This window comes from Chiloscyllium plagiosum, unplaced genomic scaffold, assembly GCF_037043375.1.
Source record: "Chiloscyllium plagiosum isolate Xiang-an unplaced genomic scaffold, Cpla_swu_hap1 HiC_scaffold_17, whole genome shotgun sequence".
Taxonomy (NCBI): domain Eukaryota; kingdom Metazoa; phylum Chordata; class Chondrichthyes; order Orectolobiformes; family Hemiscylliidae; genus Chiloscyllium; species Chiloscyllium plagiosum.
In genome coordinates, this window is record NW_028270155.1 from 63,871,398 (window position 1) to 63,887,955 (window position 16,558).

General features: G+C 55.4%; 1 protein-coding gene across 1 annotated transcript in view; it reads right to left on the bottom strand.

Moving 5' to 3' along the window:
• Positions 1 to 16,558, bottom strand: part of LOC148147388 (uncharacterized) — a 94,320-nt gene that overhangs the window by 56,686 nt on the left and 21,076 nt on the right. Inside the window, exons 5-6 of the mRNA XM_087995610.1 lie at positions 8,823 to 8,970; positions 2,392 to 2,511 (exon numbers count right to left, since the gene is read on the bottom strand). Of these exons, the coding sequence (XP_087851736.1) occupies positions 2,392 to 2,511; positions 8,823 to 8,970 (268 nt within the window). The remainder of the gene's footprint in view (positions 1 to 2,391; positions 2,512 to 8,822; positions 8,971 to 16,558) is intronic.

The following is a 16,558-nucleotide window of genomic DNA, read 5'->3' on the forward strand; positions in this document are numbered from 1 at the left end:
TTGTGTTTCTGATTTCCAGCACCCACCGTTCTTTGTTCCATATTACTGTGGTTTATCAGGTCAGGTTTCACTCTGAGATCTGATGTGTCCAGTATCACCATCAGCTGGGATTGGGACACAATTAAAGTTACCTGGGCCTTGGGCGTTCTGTATATCCAGAAGGTTCCCATTTGGTTTCACTGGAGTTGATCTTGTTCTGATCCCAGCTGGAGGAGAGAGGGTACTCCCTGTCAGATCCACCCTGTCCACCCAGAGTCTCACTGCCTCTGCATGTTGCTCTCACCGTGGTTCAGGTGAGGAACAGACCATCACCAGCTCCTTGTGGGATGTGCCTCAGTGGGAACAGATAAACTCATCGTCCGGGAACGACTTTATCAGCTAACAGCCTGAGGTGGAGCCAAATGTGGACAGGACTGACACCCCCTTCAAGGCCCCTCATTTCCTTACCCTGTCTGACTGTTCCCAGTCTATCGCCACTCCCCATCCCACCTCTGCCCTCCCCTGAATTCCTTGTGTATCCCTCCACCCCCTTGACCCCATTCCCCCAGCTCCCCTCACTGCCACAACCTGGCCATTCCCAATGCTCCATGCCAGCTGCCAGCTTTCTGTCCCTCTCCCTTGTGCCGTAACCAAGAGAAAGTGCTGCCCTCAGACCAAACTGCAGAAACCTGCCTCTGTACATCACTGGAAAACAAACGTGAACCGGGCTCACCAGATTCTCTCACACTGCTGACTGGGGCTTCAAGGAGGGACTGGGTTTTTATGTTCATGAATATTCATGGGATCCAAATGTAAACCAAGTAGGAAGCCCCACAGTCTGGTGTAATACCTGACAAACTGTAAACACACGGCTTTATCTCGACACCACAACCTGTCATTGGGAAATACAACAATTCACACCCGGCCTAATTCAGCCACACTCCCAGCACATCTCCTCAGCTCATCAGAAAAGCCAGATTGGACGGATAACATTAACTCTGTTTCTCTCTCCACAGATGCTGCCAGACCTGCTGAGTTTCTCCAGCACTTTCTCATTTCATTCCATTTCCTGCTCATACAGGTTTCATGAGATCTCCCCAACATTTCTGCTCTTGCCGTAAACCAGGCAGTCAGTCTGGCCGACTGTCACTCGGGAGGCTGGACAGAATGATGGAAATGTCTCCCTCCAGGGAAGATCATGAGGAGCTCCACCTCCCCAGTCTTGTCAGGTCGACCTGGGCAACCATCCTACAACCCAAAGGACTCAACATTGAGTTCCTGAATCTCCAATAACCTTCCGACCGATCCCCCTGCTCCCTTTCCAGCCCCACCCCCTCCCTTCCATTCCACCCACTGACCCTTCCTTCCAGCTCCCAACCGGATCCATCCCTCCCATTGACCAACCAGGTCGTACCCACTACCAGTGTTCTCCAATCCTCCACATCTCTCCCCTCCCCTCCCCTCTCTTTATCTGCAGCTCCCCACCCGGCCCCCATCCCCACATCCAGTCCTGATGAAGGGTTAGACCCGAAGCATTGACTTCTCCACCTCCTGATGCTGCCGGGCTTGCTGTGCTCTTCAAGCCTCCTGTTTGTCTACTTGGTCAGGTCCTTCACCCCCTGCTGGGCTCTCTGCACCCTCCCCATTTCCCCATTAATATCGAGGCCCCTGTCCCAGCCATTTACACTGAATAACATCCCGATTGTGGACATACTGCTGTCCACAGGTCTGGATCAATAATATCATAGAATCCCTCCAGTGTGGAAACAGACCATTTACTAACCAGTCCACACCGATCCTCCGAAGAGGATCCCACCCAGACCCAATCCCCTACTCTATTACTCTACATTTTCCCCGACTACTGCACCTCACCTAGATACACGTGAACACTGTGGGGAATTTAGCTTGGCCAGTTCACCGAACCTGCACATCTTTGAGCTGTGGGAGGAAACTGGAGCACCCGGAGGAAACCCACACAGACACGGGGAGAATGTGCAAACTCCACACAGACAGTCGCCTGAAGTTGGAATCGAACCCGGGTCCCTGGTGCTGTGAGGTAGCTAGTCACTGAGTTACTGTGTCACCTTAATCTCCTGTAGTTCGATGATTGGTGAATAAACAGATTTATTCTCGCGGTATACAGAAGGAGATGGGGTGGGAAAATGCAGATATACTCAGATGATATCATGATGATTGTAAATGTAAGATCTTGTTCACCTGAAGCCCAGGAATTAAAGCCTGCCTTTAGCTGAAGTGAGGAGGAGCCATGTCAGAAATACTGGAGACACAGCAGGTTCCAGATAAGAGAGAATAATCCCCAGATTCATCCACAAAGGGAATAACAAACAGAAACACTGACAGTCTGGAATCCATATCAATACAGATTCAGAGGGAGTGGGTTCCTTCCATTACCTGGACGGAGGGTTCGTTCTTCAACTGAGTGACAACGGCCCTCGGGTTCCCGAATATAGGTGACGCAAATGGCAAAGAAATCTGAACAGCAGTGACCTCCATCCGACCATCAGGGCCCACCTGCACAATGATAATAAGATTGTTTGTAATAGTTTCCAGTGTCTTTTACTGAACAAGCCAGTGACAATGTCACCTTGTTGTTTAATAATTCCATGGTGACAGGTTGAACGAGGCAGAGAGTGGGTTTTAAGGGAGTTGACGATCTGTCACTTCGACCTTCACTCTGAATGAGGGATATGATTTGGAGGAGCCGGTGTTGGACTGTGGTGGACAAAGTTAAAAATCCCACAACACCTAGTTACAGTCCAACAGGTTTATTTGGAAGCACTAACTTTCGGAGCGCTGCTCCTTCATCAGGTGGTTGTGCTGTAGGATCATAAGACAGATCACAAAATGTTGCTCTTAATCTTGTGTCTTACAATCTTATACTCCACAACCACCTGATGAAGGAGCAGCGCCTCTGAACGTTAGAGCTTCCAAATAAACCTGTTGGATTACCCCAGCATTCCACAGTTCATCAATCTTTCAGGAAGTTTGAATGGGAATCAGACAGAAAATGCAGTTTATGGACTTGGAGCCTCCCTGAACCCTCTGGTTTTAATGATGGGGCCCATCTTGGTGTTGGCACTAGGAGCGGGTGCTGTTCCCACACAAGGAAAAGGCCCAATGGTGATAGGACCCAGGGTGTGAGGGACATGCTGAATGGGTAAGTGGGAGTGGGTAATGAGGTGCCAATCTCAGTGTCCCCTCACTGAAAGATAGGGCCTGGCACCATCTCAAAAGAACTTTTCATCCTGTGAGCAGAGCGATCTTGTTCATCAGGATCACTTGGTTGATTTCCAACTGCCCTCTGAAATGGCCGAGCAAGCCACTCAGTTGTGTCAATCGCGATAAAGTCTGAGTTGGACAGCAGTGGGTCAGGAAGGCAGCTCACCATCACCTTCTCAAAGGGAATTACCAACGGGCAAGAAATGCTGACCTCGCCAGTGACACCTATGTACCAGGAATAAATTGAAGGAAATAGTTTAGTATGAAAACCTGGTCCATGTTTTCTGTTAATCTGGGTCTAAAAAGACAAGTAAATGAGGGAGTTTTGAATATGATGTAAAAATCATTAACTTTTGTCATGACTCTGGGAATAGCAGGGTTTGATTTCCAGTCCATTCCCCCCGTGAGGTGGAACAGCAAAGAGAGTGAGGGGGCATTGAGCTCCTGTGTCACCACTGGGCACACAGAGATTCACAACAGGCAGGGCAGGGCTGGGAGGAGGGGATCTGAAGCCCTTACCCCCTGACTGTGTTTTCTCAGACAGGACTCCGTGCTCCAGAAGGACAGTCAGCTGCTGAGACCAGGGAGCTGGATTCCAGTCGGAGAAGGAGGGTCCTTCAGAGGATGCAGCATCACATCATTCCCCAACACCCCCCCCCCCCCCCACCAACACAGACCCTCTCTGGGCAGTGGCTATCTGCTCACTATCTGATACAATGTCACAAGCTGGTGAGTACATCACTGCCTCTCCTGAGCAGCTGATGGAGGCTGTGATGACTGAAGCCACTGACAGACAGAGGTCTGGTAGAGGCCAGGCCCATGCTGAGCCCCAGGCTGATGAGGGGCCTCTGCAATCAGTAACATGGAACCTGCTGCAGTCACAGCAAGAGGTGAGGGAGCTGCTAGAGGCTGACACCCCCATGGGTGGACAATGGAGGAGTCCATTCAGGCCATCGGTGCTATCCTGTCCCAGCCGTGGGTGTGTCTTGCTTCCTGTATGATGGGTGCGTGCCCCTCATGGAGAGCCACATCCAGCAGGTCACTTGATGGATACACACCCACAGGGTGTCCAGGTGAGAGAGGAACAACATAGCTGGAGAGTCTCTCCCAGGGGCTCTTCCATCTCCCCATCACACAATGGGGCAGGTGTCCTTGCAGTGGAGGAGAAGAGGCTCGTTCTGTCTCGGGGCCTTCTCTCAGTGTGCTCTGAGTACACACAGAGCCTCCTCAGCCCCTCTGCCAGTGACCTCAGCACCTCCAGTAGCCATGGGGACACACTGAGCTCCAGTAGCTGTGAGGCAGTCCCACAGCATGTCAGGGTCCTTCAGGCCTCAGGCGGTGAATGGACAGCTCCCAAGGACATCAGGGAAGGCAGTGTTTGGTCATTACCTCAGCTGGGTCACTGTGTGGGGAGAGTCTGGGCCCTAGACCCCCTTACCCCCTCTACATCCTCCTGGTCAGATGAGGAGTGACAATTGATGATGTGGTCCTGATGAAAAGCCTCCCCCCTCTGCAGTGTGAGGTTGCACAGAGCACAGGGACAGTATGGGAGGCCCTTTCTGGGACATAGTGCAGACCAGCCAATGGGATCACATGTTTAAGAGGCCAAGGGCCTGCTCATGCATTGCTGGGTCACACTGTGACAGGCCGTGTACCTTTCCCCTGCTATAATGGGAGGGTTGGCCACGTGTCCGTGTCTGCAATGGCCACCCCTTGTCCCTGAGGATCCTTTCCGGAAGGTGCCCAGGAGGAGAGAACAGCTGGAGCATCGGGAACAGGGAAAGTGTGTGGATCAGTGACTCCCAAACTTTAGACAAAAATCACTGTTCCCAGAGCTGTGAGAGTGTGGGTGGGAAGAGGGAACTGTGACAGCATTGGAGGGACAGGGGGGAGAGTTGTGAAAACTGAGGAGTGCAAAGGGAGCTGTGAGAGTCTAGTCTTGTCGGCTCACTCCCATTTCCCTTGATTTATTCTGTCGGATACAAATTTATTGCTCTCATGTGCCCATCAAATTTCCTTTTGAAATTACTGATCCTTTCCACCCCCAATAATCTCGAAGGTAATGAATCCCACGTCACAAACACACAGTATAAAAACATTCTTCCTCACACTCCCACTGCAACGTTTATAAAACCCTTAAATCCCTGTTCCCTGACACTTGTACAATCAGGAAATGGCAGTAGCTTCACACTGTCCACATTCTCCAATCTTCTCACTATCTTCTGCCTCTCTGTCAAATCATCCCCCAATCCCCATTGAGGAACGTGCAGGGATTGGAACAAGGTCAGGCAGCTGGCTCTCAGAGAATATGCACTCCCTGATTGGGGCTATTCACCTGGTTCAACCAATAGGAGAACATCACATGATCCAGGGTTCAAAGGTTGGCTGTTGCTCTGAAAGGGAAGTGACACGATTGAGCTAAAATCTGACAAAAGGTGATTTTGGAATGACTGTTTAGGAGCAATGGCACAGCAACTAATTGGGAGACTTCTCTGAAACTGGCAGGTTATAGTGCAACAGGTTTATTTGAAAGTACAGGCTTTCGGAGCGCTGAACCTTCGTCAGGGGTAGTACTCTGAAAGCTTGTACTTCCAAATAAACCTGTTGGACTATACCCTGGTGTTATGTGATTTTTAACTTTGTGTACTCCAGTCCAACACTGGCACCTCCACATCATCCCTGAAAATGGGCAGAAGTATCTGAAATGAGGGGGTCCAAATGACCTTTGCAGCAAATCTCCAATCATTGTGCTTTCTGCATAACCCAGTGTTGTGTAAGGGTAATAGGACCCTGGAGCAAGCTTGCTGAGGTGTCACAGAGCTGCACATCTCTGGGTATAAATACACTGGGAAAAACACGAAGGTGTGACTCTCTGGAAGACATGGGCATCAACACTGGAAGGAAACAGATTAATCATTTCCTGTTTTAACTATAAGTCAAATTTTGGTGTAAGGTCACCATGTATCTGAATATTTTGTATACAGCCTCATGACCAGTGTTAATGTGAAGAATAGGCTACGATAGGCTTTCACTTGTGTTCTCCACAACCAGTCTGTCTCAAACCCAAACCTCACTGTGTGGCAGAAAAACCCAGGAGTAAAGCGGAAGCAGTTTGCCACCTTGTCAGCAACAGCCTTCAGTTCACTCTGACAACAGAAGAATGGGCTGATTTATCTTACTGCAAGTGATGCAGGAACGAATGGGGAAAGATACATTGTGCTTTAGGTGATTCTCTCAGACTGACAGATCTATTTCATTCCCAAAATTTAATCAATGAAATTATCAAATCTTTGAAGGCCAATGAAGTTACACCCAGAGTAACAATTGTATTGCAGAGGGAGCTGTGCCTGGGCAGATAGATTACAGCAGTTATTTTGAGTTTTGGAAGTATATTGCCCGTGTTGGGAGCAAAAATTCCATGTTGGAATAGGAAGGTCAGGGAAACTGAGACATCAGGCAAAGGAGAGAGCTCCATTTTTTAATGGATTTAGGGAGGAGGCACCTTGTAGCTGTGGGCAGACTGAAGGCCCTCATGTAAGAGCTTCCAAATGGAGTCAGGACAGATTGCAAGGAAGATGGCACCTCAATGCCTGGCCCTGCCACTAAATAGTGTATGGTCTCACGTGTGTGGGAAAGGTGAGTGCATGCACCATCCATTGGGTCATCCTACCAAGTGTACCACATATTCTTAACCACTCAATGCACCAAACCCTTCTCACTCACTGGTAGCACTCAGCAACACTCAGTGCCCATGCTAAACGTATACACACACACAGACCAACACCAACTCTTGCTGCTACTACTCCCATCCAGATATTCAGCTATGGGTCATCACCCCGACACACTGCAACAGACTCAATCACATTTTACAGGAGAAGGTTCTCCATAATAGCTACAGGGCCGACAGAATCAGTGGGGACAGGACCATTTCATTCACAGAGGGACCACTGGGAATATGCTGAGAATCATGGGGACAGCTGGAACAGAGCCCATGGCTTCATGGGGGACATTAAGATGACGGTGAGTAACTGCCCCTGCTACTCTCAATCCCCTCCTCACTCTCACCCTGAGATGGGGAATCAAATGAAAGCTGCAGACTGTGGGACCATGGATCTGGTGCTTTCCTCTGCCTCTTCCTCCAACATCCCAACCCTCCCGTTCTGATTGGCTGCTTTCAGATTCCCAGGAACTGCCGGCTGGGGACCTCCTCACAGCCATGAGGAGGCGGAAGCTCAAACCCAGGTCACTGGTGAGGGGGCATTGTAACGTGATCTCACAGGTGAGCTGCCAGGGGAAATGGGTACCTAGTGTGCCAACTCCATGGAGGGCACGTTCTGCTGCAGGGAACACAGATGGGGACATTAATGGGAGGCCTACAGAAGGAGGTTGATGGGAATGCACACTGAGATGCTTGGTACATTAGCAGGCCATGTCAGACAGCCTATCAAAGGGCATGGAGAAGCTCAGTCCCAATGTGACAGAGGGCACTGCACAGAGCTTGGATCCCATCATTTCCCCTGTGGCAGTGGGAGCCAGCTCCTTGACTGCAGCAGCTGACAGGGCAGTGATCCAGTATCTGTGCTCACTGTCTCAGCCTCTGAAGCACAGACAGAAGCCAAGAAACCCCTCAATGCTGCAGTGTGAGTTCAGACTGAGGTCGTGCTTTGTCCCATGCAGGCTCAGACCCGCTGTGAACATGACTGTGGATCCCAGTGGGCAAAGGGGTTTGCAGGGTCTTGGAGCAAGCCAGCAGCTCGTCCTCCAACAGATCACTAGGGATCTGGGGATGCTGCCTGGGGGACTGGCAGAGGCACCATGGGGCATCAACCAGATGCCCTCTCTCAGGGTAACAGCATTTGTGCTCTCACTGTGGCCACTCCACCAGTCTCCTTGCTGTTGTCCCTTACCCTGTCAGTCCAGACAGCTGCTGTCCGTTGAGAGATGGTGCAGTCTGAAGCCAGGCCCAGGGTCTCCCCAGGAATTCCTGCAAAAGCCACCTGCAGTCTCCCCCATTGGAAGTCAGCTGCCTTCCACTAACCATGCAGTAACCAATGGGGTAAAGCTGCACAGGAACACCAGGTCAGGCCCTCGGGCACTGCACAAGGATGGTCAGTTCCCATTTGTCCATGTCACTGGCTATGTTCCTGAATAAAGATTCTGTGATGCACATGTTTGTTGCTTGGCCCTGGGTGGTCCAAGTTGGGGAATCCAGTATTACATCAGGCAGGGAGGCTGCTGTGTAAAACCACGATAGCAACTCATCACCTGGTTCCAGACACACACAGGGCTCAGGGGGCACCTTCTCAAGAGGCTGTACCATGTGGGGTATACTGGAAACAGCTGGCACCACAGCACCCATCTCCAGGGGGGCACAGGGCTCATGTAGTCTCATCACAAGCAACATTACAAAGCTGGGACTTTCCCCCTTGGTCATTGTTCAGATTATCTGGTTAGAAATGATCTGATTCTATTGAACTGTTGCAGTTAAATATTTGTATGATCCTTACTCCGGGGGGTATTTAATACTCAAATATTATCAAGTCAGACAATGTCACATTTCCTTACTGCACCCTTATTAATTACTGCATTGTGAAAACACTTACCCATGAGAAAGTGGCAGTAACTGTAAATGCTAAAGCACCTTTCACATCCACTTTGATCACAGCAGCCTTAACATTTGGAAGTACAAAGGTTTCACTGTCCATTGGAAAATCCATATCCATCAGGACCTTACGTAGATCAGACTCCAGCCTGGAAAATGCCCTGACATTTCGCACTGGACTGGATAAGAAACAGGGATTCACACATAAGGGCAGATATTAACTTATTTTTAAATAAATTAAAAAAAATAGACAGGAGTGGTGGAGTGCATTATTTCCCCCTCCAACTCTATTTTGATTTAGTCCCTGCCCTCCCCTTCACTGTTTTGATCACACAGCACTGCCCTTTGATGTGAAGGGCAGTGCTTGTCACTGGCCACTCGGGTGTTTTCCTATTGAGAGTTGGATCAGTGTGAGTGTGCGCGCGCACGTGCAAGGGCTCTCGGCCTTGAAGGGGTCTGTCCCTGACTAGCTGCCCCACATCGAGAGCGCTGAAGGAAAGAAGAAGGAGAAGAGGAAGAGAAGAAGGAGGAAGAAGGAGGTGGTGGCAGAAGCAGGAGGTGAGAGTTCTGAGTCCTGGGCCTACTTTTGGAGCTGCAGCCTGGGTCTCACCCAGGTCAAGGGTGTGTTGCTGCTGACCTGGGGCCCACTGCCACTGCTGATCTCTAGGACCCCACCCAGACCTGCCTCAGCTATTACTCCTTGGGACCTGCCTCACTGCTGCTGCCTGGGACTCGCCTTGGGGACCCTCCCCAACAGGTCTGCCCCCACCACTGTGACCAAAGGCCGCCTAGGACTTGCCTGAGGCCTGCCTCCACCACCGCTGACTGGGACACACCTTGGGCCTCTCCCCACAACCTTCACCACTGCTACTGCTGGAGGCCCACCTCCACCGCTGCTGCCTGGGACTAAATTTTGGGGCTGTCTGGGACTTGCCTGGGGGACCCTCCCCAACAGGTCTGCCCCCACTGCTATGACCAAGGGTCTACCTGGGACTCGCCAGAGTCCTGCCTCCACCGCTGCTGCCTGAGGCCTACCAACATTCAGCAGCAGAGTATGGTGAGCCCGAAGGTCGCAGGGCCCAGCCGCACCTACGCCGGGGTAGCCGCTGCCTTAGGCTCGGCTGTCCCAACCCCTGCTGCAACTACAACCCCCTTTAGGCATATGACCAAACAACTGGGGGTAAAGGCCTATCCCCTGCAGTAAGGCCATAGCTAGTGTGGTCGGCCCACTGGCCATTGACGTTGCAGCCAGGGCGTACCGGAAGGCCATCTTTTTCCTGAAGACCAAGCAGGCGGTCTACCTGGCCGTGGAGAGGGGACCACTGTGGGCACCGTCCCGTCGACCCTCTGGAGGTTAAGGCCCAGAGGGTTGTGATCTCCAACGACCCACCCTTCGTTGCCAGTGAGCTCCTTCTTCCCCACCTCAACACCTTGGGGGAGTTCTGGTCAGGTGTCCAACCGCTCCTGCTCAGTCTTAAGGACCCCACCCTCCGGCACATGTACTCCTTCCGACGACAGGTGTTCATCTGCCTGGCCCGGGAGGAGGTCACCGAGGGCTCCTTCACCCTCCACCACAAGGACACGGCCTACCACACCTTCTGGACAGCAGATGGCATGCAGTGCCACCTGTGCCACAAGGTGGGGCACATAATAAAAAAGTGCCCCACCCAGAAAGCTGGCCAGCCCACACCAATGGCTGAGGGAGGCACCGCCGCACCCACACCTCCTCCCCCGAAGACAACACCACAAGCCCCGGCAGTGAGGGATAAGCCGGAGGCTTCCAATGCCTCAGCCTCTGGCGGGAAGAGGAGCGAGCATCCGACCGGCCAGAAGGCGCTCAGGAAGACGCAACGCATCAGGCCCACCCAAGGGAAGACCACCCTATCCCCTTCCCCAACACCTGCCCCACACCAGCACAACAATGCCCCTGCAGCCGTGCCAGCGTCGCCCCAGCACGGGAACCCTGACCCCCACCCCAATACAGAAACCCCTGGAACTTCAACACCCGGCCCGGGGCCACTGAGCCTGAGCCCTGGCACTAATGTGGGGGGAACCACCACTGCCTCACCTCCTGCAGCAACCGTGTCTCTGGGCCCCAGAGAAGGAACTCAGCCCCTGTCCTGCCCACCATCACCTGATAAACCAGGGCCGGGGCAGGAAGTGACATAGCTGACCCTCCCCACCCTGGCCACACCCCCTGTCTTCCCCCAGCCAATCGTATTCCAGTAAAGGCTCTGGGGGAGGGACCTTGGGTCCCGTGACCACCAAGGCAGGCGGGGAGGGGACGACCCATAAATTCCCTCCTGTCGCGCTGGGGAAGTGGTGCTAGCCCTTAGAGAGGAGCGATACTCTAGTAGTGCTACCCCTTGCCCGGGGGATGGGTCTACAGTGCCTTTTGATTGTCCCGCACCGTGGCCTGACCTGCCTGAACCCCCAGGGGCTACAGTGTGACCTTCTGTTGCCATAAACTCCTCCGGCCCCTAGGGAGGACTTTAATAACCACACTGGCTGTGGTGCGGGTGACAACGGGGAACCCTCTGCTGGGTCGTTGAGCGGTGGTGGGGAGGAAGGTGTTATCCTTGCTCCTCCCTCCCAGACTGTTTTTTTCTGGTGGCCTTGGCCCTGGGGGATGACCTTTTCCTGGGGGATGACCTTTTCCCCGAGGAGCCAGGCGTCCCGGTGTCGGGAGAGGAGCGGGGCCCCGAGCCTCTGCCGCCCGACGACCCGAACTCGGGGCGTTCCGGGAAGGGGTGCGTCGAGGAAGGTACCGCCGGTGACCCTGGGGGTGGGGTCGCCGGGGGTTTGAGGCCGGTTGGCGGCGCCGGACCAGCCCCCATTCTCTCGGTGGGGGAGGGGTCGGTGACCGAGGGCGACCTCCCGGAGGAGGGTTCGGGATCGGTGGCGGACACCGGGGACGACGCGGACTCCGTCTGCAGTGACTTTTTTGAGTCCCGGGTGCCCCCCACCGATCTCTCCCTCATCCCCCTCGAGGAACTCCGGGAATTTGTCGAGGAAACTCGGAGTCGCCGGGATAGAGCCCAACTGGCGCTCGACCGCTGGAGCTCTTTTGAGAAAGTTTACTGGTCGGCCCTCGCTGCCCGCCAGGCGCCTGGGCTCGATGTCAATGAGCGAAAGCGAGTCAGGAACTTCCTGGGAGCACTCCTGGTGAGGGCGAGGGACTTCAGTGCCCCTCCCTCGTCCTCCCTGTAAATATATACACGGGTTTGTTAATTGTACTGGTGGTGGTTGCACAACGCTTCCGACATGGAGACAACTATAGCCAGCCTCAACATCAACGGCAGCAGGGAGTCGCAGCGCAGATTCCAGACCCTCTCGGTCCTTCGGGACGGGAGGTATGCGGTGTGCTTCCTGCAAGAAACCCACACTACCCCGGGAGACGAAGCCACCTGGCTCCTGGAGTGGCGAGGGGGGGTCTACATGAGTCACCTCACCCGCAGATCTGGCGGGGTGGCTATCCTGTTGGCCCCGCATTTTCAGCCGGAGATCTTGGGGGTCAGGGAGCCAGTGCCAGGCCGTTTGCTTCACCTGACGGTTCGGCTGGGGGGCGCGGTGCTTCACTTGGTGAACGTCTACGCTCCCCCGGCCGGGCCGAGGCAAGCGAGCTTCTTCCAAGAAGTGTCCGCTCATCTCGCTTCCATCGACGAGGGCCAGTGCGTCGTCCTCGGGGGAGATTTTAATTGCGTCCTCGAGGGCAGGGACCACGGCGGTGCCCGCACTGACCGCGCGTCAGGGAAGAGGTTGGGGGACTTGGTCAAGTCCTTCGACCTGGTGGACGTCTGGCGGAATCTCCATCCCGACTCCATCGCCTTCACCTTCGTGAGGCCTGGGGTCGGAGTGTCCAGAATCGACCGCCTGTACGTTTCGCGGGCGTACGCCTCCTGTTTCCCGAAGGCCTCCATGCGGCAGGTGTCGTGCACGGACCACCACCTGGTGTGGGCGGAACTCCTTCCGTTCGGCGCCAGGCTCGGCTCCGCGTACTGGCACTTTAACAACCTGCTGCTGGAGGACGAGCGGTTCCGGGACTCGTTTCGTCGCTTCTGGGCCGGCTGGAGAAGGAAGCGGGGAAGCTTCCCCTCCCTGAGGCTATGGTGGGACGTGGGCAAGGCTCACGTCCGCGTCTTCTGTCAGGAGTACGCGAGGGGGTCGACGAAGAGGCGGAAATCCAGGATCGGGGAGTTGGAGAGGGAGTTGCTCGACCTGGAGTCACGCCTCGGTCAGCCCGACGCGGACCCGGCCCTGCGCGGGGTGTACGAAGAGAAGAAGGCCGCGCTCCGGGACCTGCAGCTCGTCGGGGCTCGGGGCGCGTACGTGAGGTCGCGGATCCAGCTCCTCCAGGACCTGGACCGCGGCTCCCCCTTCTTCTACTCGCTGGAAAAAAGGCGTGGCACCCGTCAGCAGCTCCTTGTGCTGCTGGCCGACGACGGGTCCCTCGTCTCGGATCCGGAGGGCGTCAGGGCCCACGTCCGAAACTATTACACAGCCCTGTTCTCTCCGGATCCGTCCAGCGAGGATGCTCGCAGAGTTCTGTGGGAGGACCTGCCGCAGCTCGGCCCGGAGGACGCCGGAAGGCTCGACGCTCCCGTCACTTTGGAGGAGCTGACCGGCGCCCTCGACCGGCTCTCGAGGGGCAAAACCCCGGGGCTGGACGGGCTGACTGTGGAGTTCTTCAGGGCGTTCTGGGACGTCCTGGGGAGCGACTACGCACAGGTCCTGGGGGAGTGTTTAAATGCCGGACAGCTGCCCCTTTCTTGGCGCAGGGCGGTCATCGTCCTGCTGCCAAAGAAGGGGGACCTTCGTTCCTTAAAGAACTGGCGTCCGGTCTCCCTCCTCGGCACGGATTACAAAATCTTCGCCAGGGTGTTGTCTTCTCGCCTGGCCTCCGTGCTGGCCCACATGATCCACCCGGACCAGTCCTACACGGTCCCGGGCCGGAGGATACACGATAACGTCCACCTGGTCCGGGACCTGATCCATTTCTGTCGACGGGCTGGTCTGCCGAGCGCCTTCCTGTCTCTCGACCAGGAGAAGGCGTTCGACAGGGTCGATCACGAGTACCTGCTCGGGACTCTGCGGGCATTCGGGTTCGGGGCGCAGTTCGTCGCCCGGATCCGACTTTTGTACGCCGCCGCAGAGTGTCTGGTTAAAGTTAACGGGTCCCTGACGGCGCCCCTTCGCTTCGGGAGAGGAGTGCGTCAAGGCTGCCCCCTGTCCGGCCAGCTGTATTCCCTGTGCGTGGAGCCTTTCCTGCGCCTCTTGCGGAGGAGGTTGTCGGGGCTGGTTCTGCGCGGCGCGGGCACGGGGGTGGTCCTCTCGGCCTACGCCGACGACGTGCTCCTCACTTTCACCGACCCGGCTGACCTGGGGAGGATGCGCGAGTGCCAGGCCGTGTACTCGGCGGCGTCTTCCGCCAGGATCAACTGGGCCAAATGTTCCGGACTACTGGTCGGCCCGTGGCGGGTGGACTCTCTGCCGGAGGAGTTACGGGGGTTCAGCTGGAGTACCACCCATCTCCTCTACCTGGGGGTCTACCTCAGCCCGGCTGAGGAATCCTGGCCGGCCAACTGGCAGGAGCTGGAGGCCAAAGTCTCGGCTCGCCTAGGCCGCTGGACAGGACTGCTCCGAGTGCTATCTTACAGGAGTCGAGTGCTGGTCATAAACCAGCTGGTGGCCGCCATGCTGTGGTACCGGCTGGTCACTTTGGTCCCTCCTCTTGGCTTTGTCGCTGGCATCCAGAGAACGTTGGTCGATTTCTTCTGGGACAAAAAGATGCACTGGGTCGCCGCGCAGGCTCTGAGTCTCCCTATTGAGGAGGGCGGTCAGTCGCTGGTGTGCGCCCGCACCCAGGTCGCGACGTTCCGCCTTCAGACCTTGCGGCGATACCTTTACGTCGAGCCTCCTCCTAGATGGTGCGCCCTGGCGACGTATTTTTTCCGCCAGGTGCGTAACCTCAACTACGACACGCAGCTCCTGTTCGTCGACCGTGACGGTTTGCAGGTCGCCCTCAAGACGCTGCCTGTCTTTTACCAGGACCTGATCACTGTCTGGAACATGGTCGAATCGCGTCGCGCCTACCCTCCGGCTGGAGTAGCGGCTGTCGTCAGGGAGCCGTTGCTCAGGAATCCGCACCTCCGTACTCGCGGGTTCGAGTGGCTGTCGGAGGAGAGGGCCGCGGCGGCGAGGGTGACCAGGGTCGGGGACGTGCTGGGTGCCGGGGGCCTGGGCTGGACGCTGCCGCAGGACATAGCAGGCAGGGCGGCGGTAGACGTCCAGTACGTGGCCACCGCCATCCGACGCCTCAAAACGGCGGTGCTCGGACCCGACGTAGTACACCAGTTGGAGGACGCTCAGGTGTGCGGTGGGATCCCGTCCGAGCTCACCCCAGCCCGGACGGAATTTCACATTGGCCCCAAGGTCCCGTACTTCCCGCGGGAGCCTGTGCCCCACAACCTGAGCCGCCTCCGAAATTTTAACTTTGTTTCGTTTAGGGAGGTGAACAGGAGAGCCCTGTACAGACTGCTGCTGCACACCGTCCACCTCTTCTCCCTCATCCACCGTCCGGACACGCCTTGGCGTGCCCATTTGCCACCGGGCGGTGGGGATCCCCAGTGGAGGGCTCTCTACGCGGGAGTCCTCCCCCTTTCTCTCGGGGATCTGGGGTGGAGGGTGCTGCACGCAGCAGTCCCCTGCAACCGCAGATTGCGGTGGTTCACGGACTCCCAGCCCAACTGCTTGTTCTGTGGCGCTGTGGAGTCCGTGGACCACGTGTATATTGGGTGTGGGCGTTTGCACTCCCTTTTTGATTTTCTGAAAAACCTTCTCCTCTGTTTTTGGCTGCACTTCAGTCCCACGCTCCTGATCTTTGGGCACCCGGTACGGAGGAAGGAGGGCAGGTCTGAAGACCTCCTCGTGGGTCTGCTCCTGGGCCTGGCCAAACTGGCCATCAACAGGTCCAGGCAGCGGGCCGTGGAGGGGGTCGTTAGGGCCGACTGCCTGCCCCTCTTCCGCGGTTACGTTAGAGCCCGGGTGTCCTTGGAGAAGGAGCACGCGGCGTCGACCAACACCCTGGAGTTGTTCAGGGAGAGGTGGGCGCCGCAGGGAGTGGAGTGCATCATTTCTCCCTCCAATTCTATTTTGATTTAGTCCCTACCCTCCCCTTCACTGTTTTGATCACACAGCACTGTCCTTTGATGTGAAGGGCAGTGTTTGTCACTGGCCACCCGGGTGTTTTCCTGTCTTCCTGGTGGTGGAAACTGAATAAAGATTCGTGCACTTTGTGTCTTTCACAGTGTCTTACACCTGCACACACACACCATGGGTGCTGGGGATAAAATAAGCACTACCGCACTTAGGCGGTAGTGTGGGGGTTAAAAAAAAAAAAGAAGAAAAAAAAAAAAAAAAATAAATAAATCCCCCCCGGTCTCTCTGAAAAAGAAAAAAAAAAAAAAAAAAAAATAAATTCCCTCCTGTCGCGCTGGGGAAGTGGTGCTAGCCCTTAGAGAGGAGCGATACTCTAGTAGTGCTACCCCTTGCCCGGGGGATGGGTCTACAGTGCCTTTTGATTGTCCCGCACCGTGGCCTGACCTGCCTGAACCCCCAGGGGCTACAGTGTGACCTTCTGTTGCCATAAACTCCTCCGGCCCCTAGGGAGGACTTTAATAACCACACTGGCTGTGGTGCGGGTGACAACGGGGAACCCTCTGCTGGGTCGTTGAGCGG